This window comes from Rhinoraja longicauda, chromosome 2, assembly GCF_053455715.1.
Source record: "Rhinoraja longicauda isolate Sanriku21f chromosome 2, sRhiLon1.1, whole genome shotgun sequence".
Taxonomy (NCBI): domain Eukaryota; kingdom Metazoa; phylum Chordata; class Chondrichthyes; order Rajiformes; family Arhynchobatidae; genus Rhinoraja; species Rhinoraja longicauda.
Window position 1 is genome coordinate 693,039 of NC_135954.1, and position 17,083 is coordinate 710,121.

At 49.4% G+C, this 17,083-nt stretch overlaps 1 protein-coding gene across 3 annotated transcripts in view; it reads right to left on the minus strand.

Annotated features, from left to right (window-relative positions):
* The window catches only part of ulk4 (unc-51 like kinase 4), a 434,415-nt gene that overhangs the window by 329,460 nt on the left and 87,872 nt on the right, over positions 1–17,083 (minus strand). For all 3 annotated transcript variants that reach the window (XM_078413782.1, XM_078413790.1, XM_078413774.1), the window contains one exon: positions 3,322–3,503. In XM_078413782.1, coding sequence (XP_078269908.1) covers positions 3,322–3,503 — 182 coding nt within the window. The remainder of the gene's footprint in view (positions 1–3,321; positions 3,504–17,083) is intronic.

Below are 17,083 nucleotides of genomic sequence, written 5' to 3' on the forward strand. Positions count from 1 at the left end.
TGGGTAGTGGGGTAGTGGGGTAGCTGGGTAGTGGGGTAGCTGGGTAGTGGGGTAGCTGGGTAGTGGGGTAGCTGGGTAGTGGGGTAGTGGGGTAGCTGGGTAATGGGGTAGCTGGGTAGCTGGGTAGTGGGGTAGCTGGGTAGTGGGGCAGCTGGGTAGTGGGGTAGTGGGGTAGCTGGGTAGTGGGGTAGCTGGGTAGTGGGGTAGTGGGGTAGCTGGGTAATGGGGTAGCTGGGTAGTGGGGTAGCTGGGTAGTGGGGTAGCTGGGTAGTGGGGTAGTGGGGTAGCTGGGTAGTGGGGTAGCTGGGTGGATCGAAAATTGGTTGGCGGACAGGAAGCAATGTGTAGGAATAAAGGGGTCCTTTTCGGAATGGCAGGCAGTGACTAGTGGGGTACCGCAAGGCTCAGTGCTGGGACCCCAGTTATTTACAGTGTATATTAATGATTTGGACGAGGGAATTGAATGCAACATCTCTAAGTTTGCGGATGACACGAAGCTGGGTGGCAGTGTTAGCTGCGAGGAGGATGCTAGGAGGCTGCAGAGTGACTTGGATAGATTAGGCGAGTGGGCAAATGCATGGCAGATGCAATATAATGTGGATAAATGTGAGGTTATCCACTTTGGCGGCAAGAACAGGAAAGCAGAGTATTACCTGAATGGTGACCGATTGGGAGAAGGGGAGATGCAACGTGACCTGGGTGTCATGGTGCACCAGTCATTGAAAGCAAGCATGCAGGTGCAGCAGGCAGTGAAGAAAGCGAATGGTATGTTGGCATTCATAGCAAGAGGATTTGAGTTTAGGAGCAGGGAGGTTCTGCTGCAGTTGTACAGGGCCTTGGTGAGACCGCACCTGGAGTATTGTGTGCAGTTTTGGTCTCCTAACCTGAGGAAAGACATTCTTGCCTTAGAGGGAGTACAGAGAAGGTTCACCAGATTAATCCCTGGGATGGCGGGACTTGCATATGAGGAAAGACTGGATAGACTGGGCTTGTACTCGCTGGAATTTAGAAGACTGAGGGGGGATCTTATAGAAACATATAAAATTCTTAAGGGGTTGGAGAGGCTAGATGCGGGAAGATTGTTCCCGATGTTGGGGGAGTCCAGAACCAGGGGTCACAGCTTAAGGATAAGGGGGAAGTCTTTTAGGACCGAGATGAGAAAACATTTCTTCTCACAGAGAGTGGTGAGTCTGTGGAATTCTCTGCCACAGAAGGTAGTTGAGGCCAGTTCATTGGCTATATTTAAGAGGGAGTTAGATGTGGCCCTTTTTGCTAAAGGGATCAGGGGGTATGGAGAGAAGGCAGGTACAGGCTACTGAGCTGGATGATCAGCCATGATCATATTGAATGGCGGTGCAGGCTCGAAGTGCCGAATGGCCTACTGCTGCAGCTATTCTCTATGTTTCTATGTTTCTATGGTAGTGGGGTAGTGGGGTAGCTGGGTAGCTGGGTAGCGGGGTAGTGGGGTAGCTGGGTAGCTGGGTAGTGGGGTAGTGGGGTAGCTGGGTAGCGGGGTAGCTGGGTAGTGGGGTAGCTGGGTAGTGGGGCAGCTGGGTAGTGGGGTAGTGGGGTAGCTGGGTAGTGGGGTAGCTGGGTAGCTGGGTAGTGGGGTAGTGGGGTAGTGGGGTAGCTGGGTAGCTGGGTAGTGGGGTAGTGGGGTAGCTGGGTAGTGGGGTAGCTGGGTAGTAGGGCAGCTGGGTAGTGGGGTAGCTGGGTAGCTGGGTAGTGGGGTAGCTGGGTAGTGGGGTAGCTGGGTAGTGGGGTAGCTGGGTAGCTGGGTAGTGGGGTAGTGGGGTAGCTGGGTAGTGGGGCAGCTGGGTAGTGGGGTAGTGGGGTAGTGGGGTAGCTGGGTAGCTGGGTAGCTGGGTAGTGGGGTAGCTGGGTAGTGGGGTAGCTGGGTAGCTGGGTAGCTGGGTAGTGGGGTAGTGGGGTAGCTGGGTAGTGGGGCAGCTGGGTAGTGGGGTAGTGGGGTAGTGGGGTAGCTGGGTAGCTGGGTAGCTGGGTAGTGGGGTAGCTGGGTAGTGGAGTAGCTGGGTAGTGGGGTAGCTGGGTAGTGGGGTAGCTGGGTAGTGGGGTAGCTGGGTAGTGGGGTAGCTGGGTAGTGGGACAGCTCGGTAGTGGGGTAGTGGGGTAGCTGGGTAGTGGGGTAGCTGGGTAGTGGGGTAGCTGGGTAGTGGGGTAGCTGGGTAGTAGGGTAGCTGGGTAGTGGGGTAGCTGGGTAGTGGGGTAGCTGGGAATCGGAGTAGCTGGGTGGTTGGGTAACTGAGATCATTTTCTCTTAAACTGAGGTTGAGGGGAGACCTGATAGAAGTGTATAAAATTATGAGATTTATAGATAGGGTAGATAGTCTGAATGTCAAAGGTTCGAGCAGCAAAGTTTAAAGGAAATATGTGAGGCTAGTTTTTTTTTACACAGAGGGTGGTGGGTGCCCGGTATGTGCTGTTGGGGGTGGTGGTGGAAATATGATAGTGGTGTTTAATTGGCTTTTACGAAGGCACACGGAAATGCTGGGAATGGAAGGCTATGGATCATGCATAGGCAGGTGAGATTAGTTTACCTTGTATTATGTGCGGCATGGACATTATGGGCCAAAAGGCCTTTACCTGTGAGGTACTTGTATTATCTTCTATCCTCTCATGCACAGACTGCATGAAAGGACATTTTTACTACAGGCAAAAACAATTGCAGCATGGTCTTGATCGAGTGGCCAGATGGGCTGAGGAATGGTTGCTCGAATTTATTGCAGAGAAATGTGAGGTGTTGCATTTTGGGAAGTCTAACATTCACACAAAGCTTGGTGGGTGTATGGAACAAGCTGCAAGAGGAGGTTGTTGAGTCTGGGACTATCTCAACGTTTAACAAACAGCAAGGTACTAGGAAAGTTTTAGAAGGATATTGGCCAAATGCAGGCAGGTGGGGCTAGTGTAGATGGGGCATGTTGTCAGCATGGGCAAGTTGGGCCGAAGGGCCTATTTCCGTGCTGTACGGTTCTATGACTCTACATGGATAGGAAAAGTTTTGAGGGAAATGGGACAATTGCGGGGAGGAAGGTCTCGTATAGATGGGGCACCTTGGTTGGCACGGACAAGTTGGGCCAAAGGGCCTGTTTCCATGTTGAAGGGCACTATGATTGTGGAAATTATTGCTGGGAGATTGCTTTGATCATCAAATCACATCAAAATAAATTAATATATGCAAACAGTAGTGCACGCAGTTATAAAAAATAGAATGCAGGCACATTTGTGAGAATGCATCTGACACACTAATGGAATGGGCAGTGTCTGGAACTAATCATCAAACACTGAGGCGTTGTCACTTACCAACTGTGAATCCATCAGTCTTGTGGCCACCTCCCTGTGACTGGCGAGCATACAGAGATAAGACAGTAAGTTGAGTTTGGCCCTCGCTGGCCCTGTGGCCTTCTCCCCAACATCGACCAGTGAGTACAGCTGCTGCAGGAACACATTCCAATCCTCGGCCCCCAACGACAACAGTTTCTCAGCTGTAAGTTATCAGGTCAAAAAGGATGATGTCAATTTAACCCTTGCAATGTAATGACTATCTAAGGCACACCTAATCATATCATATCATATCATATATATACAGCCGGAAACAGGCCTTTTCGGCCCTCCAAGTCCGTGCCGCCCAGCGATCCCCGTACATTAACACTATCCTACACCCACTAGGGACAATTTTTACATTTACCCAGCCAATTAACCTACATACCTGTACGTCTTTGGAGTACAGTTTGGATGCATTGTACAGTTGGAACTCTGCATTAAGATAAATACATTACATGCTCAATATAACACAGGTGGCGGGGACAATTCAACATCAGCAATTTAAGCAAACTGTTCATAAGTGACAGGAGCAGAATGAGGCCATTCAGCCCATCTAGTCTACTCCACCATTCAATCATGGCTGATCTATCTCTCCCTCCTAACACCATTCTCCTGCCTTCTCCCCATAATCCCAGACACCCGTACTAATCAAGAACCTGTCAATCTGGGCCTTAAAAATACAGCCGTCAGTGGTAATAAAATTCCTCTCATCTCCTTACTAAAGGTACATCCTTTTATTCTGAGGCTATGGCCACTTGTCCTAGACTCCCCACTAATTCCCTAATTTTAGAACCCCTCTTCCTAAACCTTTCTTATTCATATCCAAATGTCTTTTAAATGTTGTGATAGTGCCTGCTTCAACTCTTCTTGTTCCAGATACCCATCATCCTCTGAGTGATAAAGTTGCCCCTCAGATTCCTATTAACTCTTCCCCCTCTCACCTTAAATCTACACCATCCGGTTTGTGATTCTCCTACCCAGGGATTCCCTTCCCTTTCTGTTCCACTCCTTCAATTTCAGCATTTTCTTATTCTCCACAAGAAAACACAAGAAATGAGCAAGACCTGGTCACCTTGACCGGCCATTCAATACAATCTGCCTGAGACATGAACTCATTTGTACCAATTCTCCATACCTCTCAATTGCCTGACTTTTCAGTAATGTTTAGAACATGCAACAGTATAACACGAGAACAGGCCCAAAGGCCCACAATATCTGTGCCAAACATGATGACGACCAACTCTCACGTGCCTGCACATAATCCAGCATATCTATATGCATAACCAAAAGTCTCTTGCATGCCACTATCATATAGTTGTGAGAGTCATACAGTATGGAAACAGCCCCATCGACCCAACTTGCCATGACAAGCAGGATGCCCCATATCCCACCTGCCCACGTTTCGCCCATATCTCTCTGAACCTTTCCTATCCATGGACCTGTTCAAATGTCTCTTAAATGTTGTTATTACCTGTCTTAACTACCTCCTCTGACAGCTCGTTCCATACACCTAGCACCCTCTGCGTGAAAAAGCTGCCCCTCAGGACTGCTTTTAAATCTTTCCCCTCTCATCTTAAACCCATGTCCTCTGGTTCTTAATTCCCCTGCTCTTGGTAAAAGACTGTGCTTTCACCCGAGAAGCATCTATTGCCCTCATACACATAAGGTCATAAGTGATAGGAGTAGAACAAGGCCATTTGGCCCATCAAGTCTCCTCCGCCATTCAATCATGGCTGATCTATCTCTCCCTCCTAACCCCATTCTCCTGCCTTATAAGATCACCCCTCAGCTTCCTACGTTGCAATGAATAAAGTTCTAGCCTGCCCAACATCTCAGGCCCTTGAGTCCTGGCATCATCCTCGTAAATCTTCTCTGCACTCTTTCTGCTTAACATCATACTTCCTTTAACAGACTGACCAAACTTAACATGATACTCTTAAGACCAGTCTCGCCGATGTAAATGAATGAATGAATGAATGAATGAATACTTATTGTTACATGTGACAAGTCACAGTTAAATTCTTTGTTTTGCATACCCAAGGTATGTACAATGCCTTATACAACTAAAATAACATCCCAACTTCTATAGTCAATATCCTGACCGATGTAGGCCAATGTATGGAAAGCCTTCTTGACCATCCTATCTACCTGTGACACCACTTTCAAGGAACTATGAACCTGCACTCCTACATCCTTGTGCTCTACAACACTCCCCAGGAACCTGTCATTCACTGTGAAAGTCCTGCCCTGTTAGACTTGCCAATATGCAACAGCTCAACTCATCTGGTATTAAACACTTCCTCCCCATCCTGCTGTAATGTTGAACAGCCATGTTTGCTGTCTAAGAATTCCACCCACTTTACTGCCATCTGCAAAAGTACGAATCATGCCTTATACCTTTTCATTCAAATTGTTGATATAATCCATAAACAGCAATGAACCCAGCACCGAACCTTGAGGCACACCGCTAGTCACAGGCTTCCAGTCTGAAACCCCCCCTGATTCTTTCCATGAAGCCAATTCTCTATCCAGTTGGCCAGCTCTCCGTGGATCGCATTTGATCTAAACTTTCAGAACAGCCTTCGACGTGGAACCTGATCAAGTGCCTTGCAGGAGGCTGAGGGGTGATCTTATCAAAGTCCACGTAGGCAACGCATACAGCTTTGCCCTTGTCAACATTTTTGGTTGCTTCAAAAAACTCAGATTAATAAGACACAACCTCCCACGTACAAAACCATACTGACTCTCCCTAATCAGCCCATTTATCCAAATGCACATACATCTTATCCCTCAGAATCCACTCCAGCAGCTTCCCTACCACAGATGTTAGGCTCACTAGTCTATAGTTCCCTGGCTTATCCCTGCAGGCCTTCTTAAATAGAGGAACAGCATTAGCCACCCTCCAGTCCTCCGGTACCTCAACTGTACCTAATTATGATTCAAATATCTCAGCCAGGGTGCCTGAAATGTCTTCCCTAACTTCCCAGTGTCCTCGGATATATCTCATCAGGCCCAGATGTATCTACCTTCATACACCTCAACCATCACCCCCAAAAACACATTCCAGAAACTCATCACCATCTGTGAAAACACGCCCCACACATCTCCATTAAACTTTGCCCCTCTCATCTGAAAGCGATACCCTCGAGCATTTGTTTATTCCACCCTGGGAAAAAGGTTCAGACCATCGACTTTATCTGTGCCTCTCATCATTGTATATACTTCTATCAGCTCTCCCCTCACCCTCTGGCATTCCAGAGTCTGTCCAAGCTCATCTGTATCTCATACTCTCTAATCCAGGCAGCGTTCTGGTGAACCTCCTCTGCACTCTTTCCAAAGCCTCCACATCCTTCCTGTAATGGGGCGGCCAGAACTGCACGCAAAGCTGCAAATACAATCCAACCAAAGTCCTATAAAGCTATCTCCTGACTTCCTGACTTTTATACCCAATGCTTGTGTTGCCACTTTCAGGGAGTTATGGATCAGAACCAAGATCAAAGCCCTTACATTTAGCTCCTCTTTAAATGCTTCCAGTAATTTAGCCTCCATAGAATTCTGGAGATTTACACTCTCTGACAAGAACATAGGAACAGAGGTTTAGAGTGATACTGTGTGGAAACAGGCCCGTCGGCCTAACTTGCTCACACCGGCCAACATGTCCCAGTTACACTAGTTCCACCTGCAAGCATTTGGTCCATATCCCTCTAAACCTGTCCTATCCATGTACCTGTCTAACTGCTTCTTAAACGTTGGGATAGTCCCAGCCTCAACTACCTCCACTGGCAGCTTGTTCCATACACCCACCACCCTTTGAATGCGCAAAGTATAAAAAATAGTGGATGAGCTTGAGGCTCAATTAGATATTGGCAAGTATGATGTGGCAATTACAGAGACATGGCTACAAGAGGACCAGGGCTGGGAACTGAATATTCAGGGGTACACGTCCTATTGAAAAGACAGACAGGTGGGCAGAGGGGGTGGGGTCAATGATATTTAGTCCCTTGCAGGGGGTGACATAGAATCAGGAGATGTAGTCAGTATAGACAGAACTGAGGAATTGTAAGGGTAAAAAAACCCTAATGGGAGTTATCTACAGGGCCCTAAACAGTAGCCTGGATGTAGGGTGCAAGTTGAATCAAGAGTTAAAATTGGTATGTTGCAAATGTAATGCTACGGTGGTTATGGGAGATTTCAACATGCAGGTAGACTGGAAAATCAGGTTGGTAATGGACCCCAGGAAAGAGAGTTTGTGGAGTGTCTCCGAGATGGATTCTTAGAGCAGCTTGTACTGGAGCCTACCAGGGAGAAGGCAATTCTGGATTTAGTGTTGTGTAATGAACCGGATTTGATAAGGGAACTCAAGGTAAAAGAGCCATTAGGAGGTAGTGATCATACATGAAAAGTTCTAATCTACAATTTGAGAGAGAGAAAGGAAAATCGGAAGTGTCAGCAATACAGTTGAACAAAGGGGACAATGGAGGCATGAGAGAGGTGCTGGCCAGAGTTGACTGGAAAGGGACCCTAGCAGGGAAGACGGTGGAACAACAATGGCGGGTATTTCTGTGTCTTCTTGGCTGTTGCTTCAATGTGGTTGGTCCATGACAGATCGTTGGTAATATTATCACCAAGGAACTTGAAGCTCTCAACCATTTCCACTTCAGCACCATAGATGCTGATTGGAGCATGTATTCCACCACATATCCTGAAGTCCATAACCAGCTCCTTTGTTTTGCTGATGATGATGTCTGCATCTTTTTATCTTATTCATAAATGACATTGAAGTTGTTCAATCTACCACAGGACTGTTTGCAGACAATTGCATCATATATAAAGCCATCAATTCTCAAGAGGATGAAACTTCTCTTCAGTCTGACCTCACAAGCCTTGTTAACTGGTCCAAAGAATGGGGCATGAATTTTAATACTTGCCAATATCTAATTGAGCCTCAAGCTCATCCACTATTTTTTAATAAAATGTAAAGTGATGAGGGTGTCCAGGAAACGTAAACCAGGATCGGCGAAGTATTCTACGCTTGGCAAAACCTTACAGGAAGTCACTGAAGACAAATATCTTGATGTCTTTATACAAAACAACCTGAAGTGGGATAAGCAGTCATATTATGTTGCAGACAAAGCCACAAAGATGCTCAACTTCATCCAGAGAAACTTCCACCATTGTTCCAAAACTGTTAAATAAAAATTTGTACCAAACAATAGTCCAACTGCACTTGAAGTATGCCTCCGCTGCTTGGAACCCCGGTACCAAGAAAAATAAAGATGTTCTTCAAAATGTTCAACGAAGAGCTGCCCAGTTTGTGTACGGCGACTTCAGACGACAATCCAGTATACCAAAATGCTCACCGACTTAAACTGGGACTCCCTTGAAACCAGACGCCAGATGCTCAGATTGACGACCCTTCACAAGATCATCAACAAGGACATCGACCTCGATGCTGACTTATATGTCAAAGAGAAAACAACAAGATCCAGAAGAAACCACAACAAGCAACTTGTAGTTCAACAACACACATCTACTCCCTACATCCAGTCTTTTTTCCTTGAAACAATTTCCCTCAGGAATGCCCTCCCACAATCCCCTGTTGACATGCCCACCTACACAACCTCCATCCAGGCCCACAGACGGCACAGCCACCACAAGACCAAACCCAATCTTGCCAACTTCCAGTATAGTCGCTGGTGGACTCTTCGGAGGTGATGATTACAAGAGAGGGTGGAGAGGGTGGCGGATTTCCGCTTCCTGGGAATCCATATTGAGGAGGACCTGACGTGGAGCGTGAACACCTCTGCGCTGCTGAAAAAGGTCCAGCAGAGACTGCACTTCCTGAGGGTGCTCAGGAAGAATAACATCACTCAGAGACTGCTGTTGTCCTTTTATCGGTGCTACATTGAGAGCATCCTAACATACTGTGTATGCGTATGGTACACCAGCTGCACAGCGGCTCAGAGGAAAGCGCTCCAGAGGGCCATTGACAACGCCCAGAGGATTGTCGGCTGCCCTCTACTTACCTTGGAGGACTTACACAGTTCCCGCTGCATCAAAAAATCCCAGAGTATTATAAAGGACATTTCCCACCCCGGACACTCCCTGTTTGAACTGTTACCGTCAGGCAGACGGTACAGATCTACAAGGACAAGGACAAACAGACTTAAAAATAGTTTTTACCCCACTGCTATAAAGGCACTAAATGTAGCCGCCAAGGAACGCAGGGGCGATACATAATAAGAGACTGTGAAATCGACAGAAGGATGTAGGGTTGGGTGTTTATGCGTGCTATTTTCATGATATTTATTTTAGTTGTTTATCTTTTTTAAAATATTTTACCTTGTATGTATCGTTAGCTTTTAGAAATGTTTGAATGGTGCACTGACTGGCTGACATTTTACAATTTCGTTGTACATGGCTCATGTTACAATGACAATAAAGGAACTATTCTACTATTCTAAGATGCACCATGTCACTGAGTTCTCGATCTTCTTCCCGTACTCTGTGTCACCATTGATCACAATTCGGCCAACCAGTGGTGTGGTCTGCAAACTTATAGATGGTATTCACACCAAATTTGGCTGTACAGGTATGTAGGTTAATTGGCTGGGTAAATGTAAAAAATGTCCCTAAATTGTGTAGGATAGTGTTAATGTACGGGGATCACTGGGCGGCATGGACTTGGAGGGCCGAAAAGGCCTGTTTCCGGCTGTATATATATGATATGATATGATACAGTTGTAAATGTATAAGAAGTATAGTAGGCGACTGAGATGACATCCTTAACGCCAAGGAACTTGAAATTCTCACCCATTCCCACCGGCACTTATTTCCTCTTTAGATGCTTGCGGTAATTTGGAAGCCAGAACCCTGCAGGACTGAGGATTTCAGGATTCACCACCCACTGAGAACGTACAGGAGTTTGCCCATTACTGCATTCTACATTACCCCTATCCCCCTCACAAAACAGCAGACTGGCAGATGCATGTTCAGTGCTGCAGAAAGGTTGACAGCAATCAAGGTGTCAAAATGTGCAAGGGGAGACTAAATAGGATTTAGGGTGTAACAACTCACAGGGCGGTTAGAAGCCCACATGACTGAGTAGTCAAAAAACACATATTGGTGCAGAGTCCGGGGGTCCAAGAAGCCACTGAGCCGGGAGGATGTTGGTGGTTGCAAGGGGCAGGAAGCAGATGGACTGAGTGCATGGGAAGGTTGCACATGACTGCATTGTGAGTAGCCTTGATGAGTCAGCAGTCTGTGGTCGTTACAAGTGAATGAACACACACAGCAAGTCATTGAGAGGATGGACACAAAATGCTGCAGTAACTCAGTGAGACAGGCAGCATCTGTGGGTACCTCCCTACACGACTCATTGAGAGAATAGACACAAAATGCTGGAGTAACTCAGCGGGACAGGCAGCATCTGTGGATACCTCCATATTCGAGTCATTGAGAGGACTGTGCATCCTGGCCCATTCAGCATCATTCCTCAGCTGCCCACACCTGCTGCTGGACCATCCCAAACACAATCACTTCCATTTCCCATGTCTGCACCAAACTCTTCTGTTTCCCACTCAAATTAGTTATAGTCACACAGCATGGAAACAGGCCCCTCACCGTGCTGACCAAGATGCCCCATCCAAGCTAGTCCCATTTGCTCGCATATGGCCCCTATCCTACTAAGCCTTTCCTATCCATGTACCTATCCGTGTCTTTTAAATGTTGTTTCTTGTACCTGCCTGAATTACCTCCTCTGGAAGCTCCTTCCAATACCCACCCACAACTAAGAGAAAAAGTTGCTCAGATTGCTATTAAATCTTTGACCTCACCTTAAACTTATGTCTTGTAGCTTGTAACTCCCTTATCCTGGGTAAAAGGCACTGTCCATTCATGCTATCTATTCAGTGAACAGGAATAGGTTCTTCAGCCCACAATGTCTGTGAACATGTTGCTAAGACCAACTCTTACCGGCCTGCAAATACCCCATATCCCTCCATTCTCTGCACATCCATGTGCCTATCCAAAGGTTTCTTAAATTCCACTCGTATCTGCCTCCACCACCACCCCCAGCAGCACCTCCCATGCACTTAGCACCCTCCATGTAAAGGTACATGTCCCACACTTCTATAAACTTTGCTCCTCTCACCTTCAAGTTATGCCTTCTAGTATTTGATATTTCCATGCTGGGTAAAGGGTTCTATCTCTCTGCTCTGTAAGATTTGAGAAGTTTTCCCTCATTTGGAAAGCAACACAAAACCAAAGAGCTGCAGTTTGGACATTTTAAACGAGAGACTGGGGCTGATAGCGGAGAAAGGCTGCGGTCAGATTAACAAAGGATGTCACAATCCGTGGGTCCTAAAATGGCCGCAGGACCTCGTGACCAGCCACAAAAAGTAAAAACCTTACATCCCAGTCTCTAGGTTTTCTGCAAAGCCATGGCCAGAACAAAGGATGGGTATTGGCCATGCAGAAACCTACGAAACCAGGTCGGAGTCCAGACACTGGGGCGCTGACATCAGCATACTCACAATGCCCCAAGCCGACCTAAACAGTTCATCTCGTTGAGGGGGCACAATAGCCCATAGAAAACTACCTGGTAGGTGATGGGAAACCAGTTAACACCCATCACTTCACAACGAAATACCAATTAACACCGTCTGGCCATCCCCGGTATCCCCGAACATAAGCGCAGATCAGAAGAAAAACTCATACATATCTTTTTGAACAAAGAGATTCCAAGATCTGGCGGGAGATAGGACGGGTCAGAAATAGTATAACTGGCCACTACTTTTGGGTGAAAAAGTTAAGTCAACTGAAGTCAAGAAGAGAGTCAGAAGGAAGTCAAACGAATGCAGGAGGAAGAAACGACAGGCAAAAAGAACGGATGCAAGAGAGAGGAACAGGCACGCAACTCGAGAAGAAATACTGCAAAACGAACAGCCAGTAACCCCAGTAATAGCCCCATGGTGAGCATGTACTCCAAATCCTACATATCCTGGACATAGTTTAGTGCAGAGGGGAGGGTGGTTTGAATAAACGTGGGTGTGTAAAAGAGTGTGTGTTGGTCAATTTTGCGATGTGTCGTACGTTCCCCATCTTACAGTCGTGTATATGTCTTATAGAACTGTGTGTGTTTTATCATTCATAGTTATAAGTATTCGTGTGATTCGGTATGTGTTTTATAGACATGTATTATAGAACTGTATAAGTATTCATGGACAATAGTCCCAAGTGCTGAATAAAAGCCTTTTCATTTAAACCCTGGTTTTAAAATCTGGTCTGGTGGAATTTTTCTGCACTATAAACGCTCCTGCATCTAAGTCCAGTGTCTAGAACCGTAAGGGGTGAGTGGGTCGAACCACTCACGGGGAACCAGTGTGCGCGGCCTGGTCAAGGGATCAGAGCAAGGCACGGGGACCTTAGGTCGGGCGAAAGCTCGGCGCAGAAACCCCTTACAGATAATGGCGACCACGAAGGGACACTGGCAGCAGGATGATAGTGTACCAGAAAAGGATTTTAAAACTAGGGATGTAATGGACGAGCGCATTGCGGACTATGTTTTTAGCAAGGTGAATATCACCAAACAATGGATGTGTGTTTTATTAGATGACAAGCGCCCACTGGATGCAGCGATCCGGTGGACGGCCAGTAAAGCCCACAAGAAATCTGTAGAGAAGGCGGTCTGGCTGACCTGCTATAAAAAGCAGGTCCAGCTTTTGGACCGCGTGGTTGTGGCACAGGCAGCCCAGATCAGGGACCTTCAGGAGGAGGTAGAGGAGAAGGCTGCGGGTGGGAACCAGTTGATTGAGGCTCTGGACTCTTTAAACAAGGAGCGCCGGGTCGTGACCAACCGCCACGAAGCCAGGGTAGAGCTGATGGAGTGTCAGATCACTGAGGCTATGCGCAGTAAGGGCAGGCTCCGGGAGCAGTGCGCTTCCCTGAGCCACCAGCTGGAGACCCAGGAAGAGAACCTTAAGGGAGTTAGGGCAGCCTATAAAATGGTTTTGGAGGACAGGTCGGACGGGGTCGACCACGGGACCTGCCTGCAGGAGATAGAGGGTCTGCGGGGTGCTTTAAATAAAGCAAGCGGGCTGGTCTGTTTGATGAACCCCCCCGCGGGCCAGTCACTAGCGGGTGCGAAGGTCCCGGTTCCGATCCCTAGAAAGACCGTGGTGGCTTCGGCCCCCAGACTCCACAATTCCTCTAGCTACGAGGCATCCTAGGAAAGGGGTAGTGTAGGGGTGAGAGAGAGAGAGGAGCTCCCGGTCGAGGACTCGGCACCGGCGCCCATGTGCCCGGTCCTGGAAACCAGACGGGGACCCATCGCGCTGAATGGGGACGCCGGACCCATTCAGAGCGAGATCGTGGTGCCCCACAGCTCCCAGCAGTTAAGAGCTATGATCGGGCATGTAGCAAAATTGTCCGAATCAGAGGACCCTTCGTTGCATTTTAGGGAGATAGAGCAAACCGCGCAATCAACGGTTGCGACGAGGGAGAACGGGCAAAATTGTTGCTGTTCTCCCTGGACAGCTCGATCCTCCAATGCCTCTCAGATGAAAGCAAAAGAGGGACCAGGACCTACGATCTCCTACGGGACGAGGTCCTGGACGTCTTGGGGATGGGCGATGAGGGTCCATTTGCCCGATTGGAGAGGACCCTCCAGATGGAGGGAGAACCCCCAAAGGTTTTTGCGGCGCGACTGTGGACAGTGTATCAAAGCAGCTGCCCGCACGTCCCCGCGTGGGATGTCCTGGTCGGGAATGGGAGAGCCCAGTGGCTCCGATGCTTGGTGTCAAACAGCCTGGCAGCCGTCAGGGAGCAGGCGAAAGCCTGGTTTGATCCCACAAATAGCACGGAGGAGGCGGTTTTGGACCATCTCACGGTAGGGTATAGAAACACCCGGAGCACGTCTACCCGACTCGTAAAAGGGAAGGTGTACGTAGCGGAGGCTACTGCACCGGCCCAAAAGGAATGGCGACAGGAGGGTAACCCTACCGCACAGTCCAAGTGTTTCAGGTGCGGTAAGGTGGGGCACTGGCGGAAGGATTGCAGGGCCCACACCAAGGAAGATAGGGTTGACACCACCCAGCGCGCCGAGGTCCCAGTTAAGCCCGAGATCATCGAAACGATGATCGAGGTGATGCAGTCCCTCATGGCCGCCCAGGGGAAGGTGGCAGTCGCTACCGGCTCCCCGGGTGCGAGGGGGGCACTGGACATTCCCCAATGACATCAGCCCGTGCAGCCCGCCTATCTGTGTCCTCTCCGCTACGATGCGTGGAAGAGGCCGCTTGTGGAGATGGTAGTGGAGAGGCAAAGGGGCAGTTACCTGTTGGACACGGGGGCTTCATGCACCGTGGTCCACACAGAGGAACCCTTTGACTCTCCCCTGTCCACAGGGGTCCCTTTCGCACTGGCGGGGTTGACAGGGAAGGAACAGGCTGGCGCGCGTTCACAGCCAAGGATGAGGCAGGTCACGCAGACAGGCAAGGTTGCCTGCGTGAGGGAGGAGGACATTCTCCAGGAATGGAGAGTCTCGCGTTTTGGGTGGGATTCGAACGAGGAAGAGCCTGATCAGCTCGACCAGGGGCTGGATCCCATTACGGAGGAAGAGGAGTCGGAGGGGGACGACAGTAACGTCCCCGACTCAAGCACCAGGAAGGCGGGGGTAGCGAGCGAAGGCTCACCACCTGTAGATACAGGCAGAGTGAGGCCGGATGCCGCGGGTATACCCAGCACCAAGGGGGCAGAGCTGGATGAGGTGGGGCCAGGGTCGTCAGCTGCGGGGGGTACCCGAGCTGCGGCACGGCAGGAACCGGTCCTCAGCCAGGCTGTCCAGGGGGCAGTGTCTAAGGTGATCCTCCGTAGATCCAGCAGGAAACCCCAACGCAGAAAGTTTTGGCCAGAGGTCAATCACGCCCCGAGGTACGGGAGCCAAGTAAGGAGGAGGGAGCTAACGTTTCAGAGGAGGTTTAGCCCCCGACAGGCAGCGACAGGCTGCGGAGGATCAAAGGTGGGAGACAGCGTGGTGTAGCCGCAGGAGACGAACCGCTGCAGCCCTGACAGGGATTAGCTGAGCCGCCCTGGGAAGGCGGCGCTGTATGATATTTTAGGTAATTTAGATAAGTTTAAGTATTTTAGATAAGTTTTGTGGGGATAGTTAGCGTTTAAATAAAGTTGATGCGTCCAGGATGTGTGGGTGTGGGGTGCAGGCTGGGGGTCAAGAGACCCGTCCGCAGAGGCGTTAACAAAGCCAAGCGCTCCCCAAGAGGCTGGCTATACCATTCTTCTTTATCTGTTTTCTGGAATGGAAGGAGGCACTCGTATGGTGGATCTTTGCCACAACAATCGGATGTGGGTGGGCCTATCGGGGCCACACCAAGGACATCATCGTCTACGGATGCTCCGGGGAGACGGCTCCCATCACGACCGATGGGACTGGAAGGAGAGAAGCGGAGGAGACCGCAGTTTACTTCCATGAAGGCCGGTGGCCGGGGTGGCTGGGATCGAACTCTTCAGAGTATTCCAGCGCCCCAGGTTTTGCTTATCGGGACACCTCATTATTGTGCCCGAGAGTCAAGATCATCGCCCAAAAGATCAGCGCCACCGTTGGCAAAAGGATCTGCCTGGTATGCACGGGGAAGGTCCCCACGAGCAGGCGGTGGTGGCTAAGGAAAACAAGCCGGACAATGGCCAACTCCACTGTTGAGTGGGAGAGACTTGACAACGACACTCACAGGACTATTTCTGGGACTAAAGAACAGTTGAGTGTGTGTTGGGACAAATGGTGGGAACCGGATGAGGGGATTTATATGTGTATGTGGGGTTCGAGGTATCGCTGCCCCACGGGCAACAGCATATTTTTCCAGAGACAGTGGCAGGATGACGGTAAGGGGATGAGGTGGGATGTTAGCTCGCGGGCTTGTGGGGTCCCCCTTTCCCCGATCCCGGTAAACGCCAGTGAACTCATCACCAGACCACGCATAACACCTCCCACAGTTCCACTGGCAGTAGCACAGGAGGGTGAGTGTCCAAAAACCACTAAGGGGCCCGGGAATGGCCTGGTACTGATACCGACTGACCAGGTATTGTACCAGGGGGTGCACTACGCGGTAGCCTCGGTGATCTTAAACCTCACCGAGGTGCGGTTGCCGGGGTGGTGCCCCAGGGAAACTGAAAAACTGTACCAGGTGCTACTAGCCAACATGTTCCGGCAATTTTACGAGTTCGACCTTGCCAGTGTGGACAAGGAGAGCTTGTATAGCCAAGAGCCGGAGGACTGGAGTCAGACGGGGAGGCATAGGAGGGGTGTAGTAAATGATGTATTTACAGGCTTTAACACCGGGACATCTGTGGTCAACGCTCTAGATACCGTGGAGCTGCAGACCCAGATTAACAGGTTAAAGGCACAGTTAAAAGACATCCTCACAGATGAGAACAAGGTCGTCGGGTCCGAGCTACATGAGGACCAGGCAATGACACTACACCTGCGCGAGATAATTGCCGAGCTGGAAAGGCATGCCGGCACGGTGAACTCACTGATTAGGGAAGATCGGAACGCGTCCGATCAGGCAGCGCAAAATGAGGTGTGCATACTGTACGGGGCATGGTTGCTGGGCGAGGGCCGCAGCAACCTCGAGGACCTAAAGGGAGGATTGGTCCCGTCCTGGATCAGTAACAAGCACCTACAGGCGCTGCTACCCTTTCAGAATGCGCTCACCCCGTGCCAGCTCAGGTT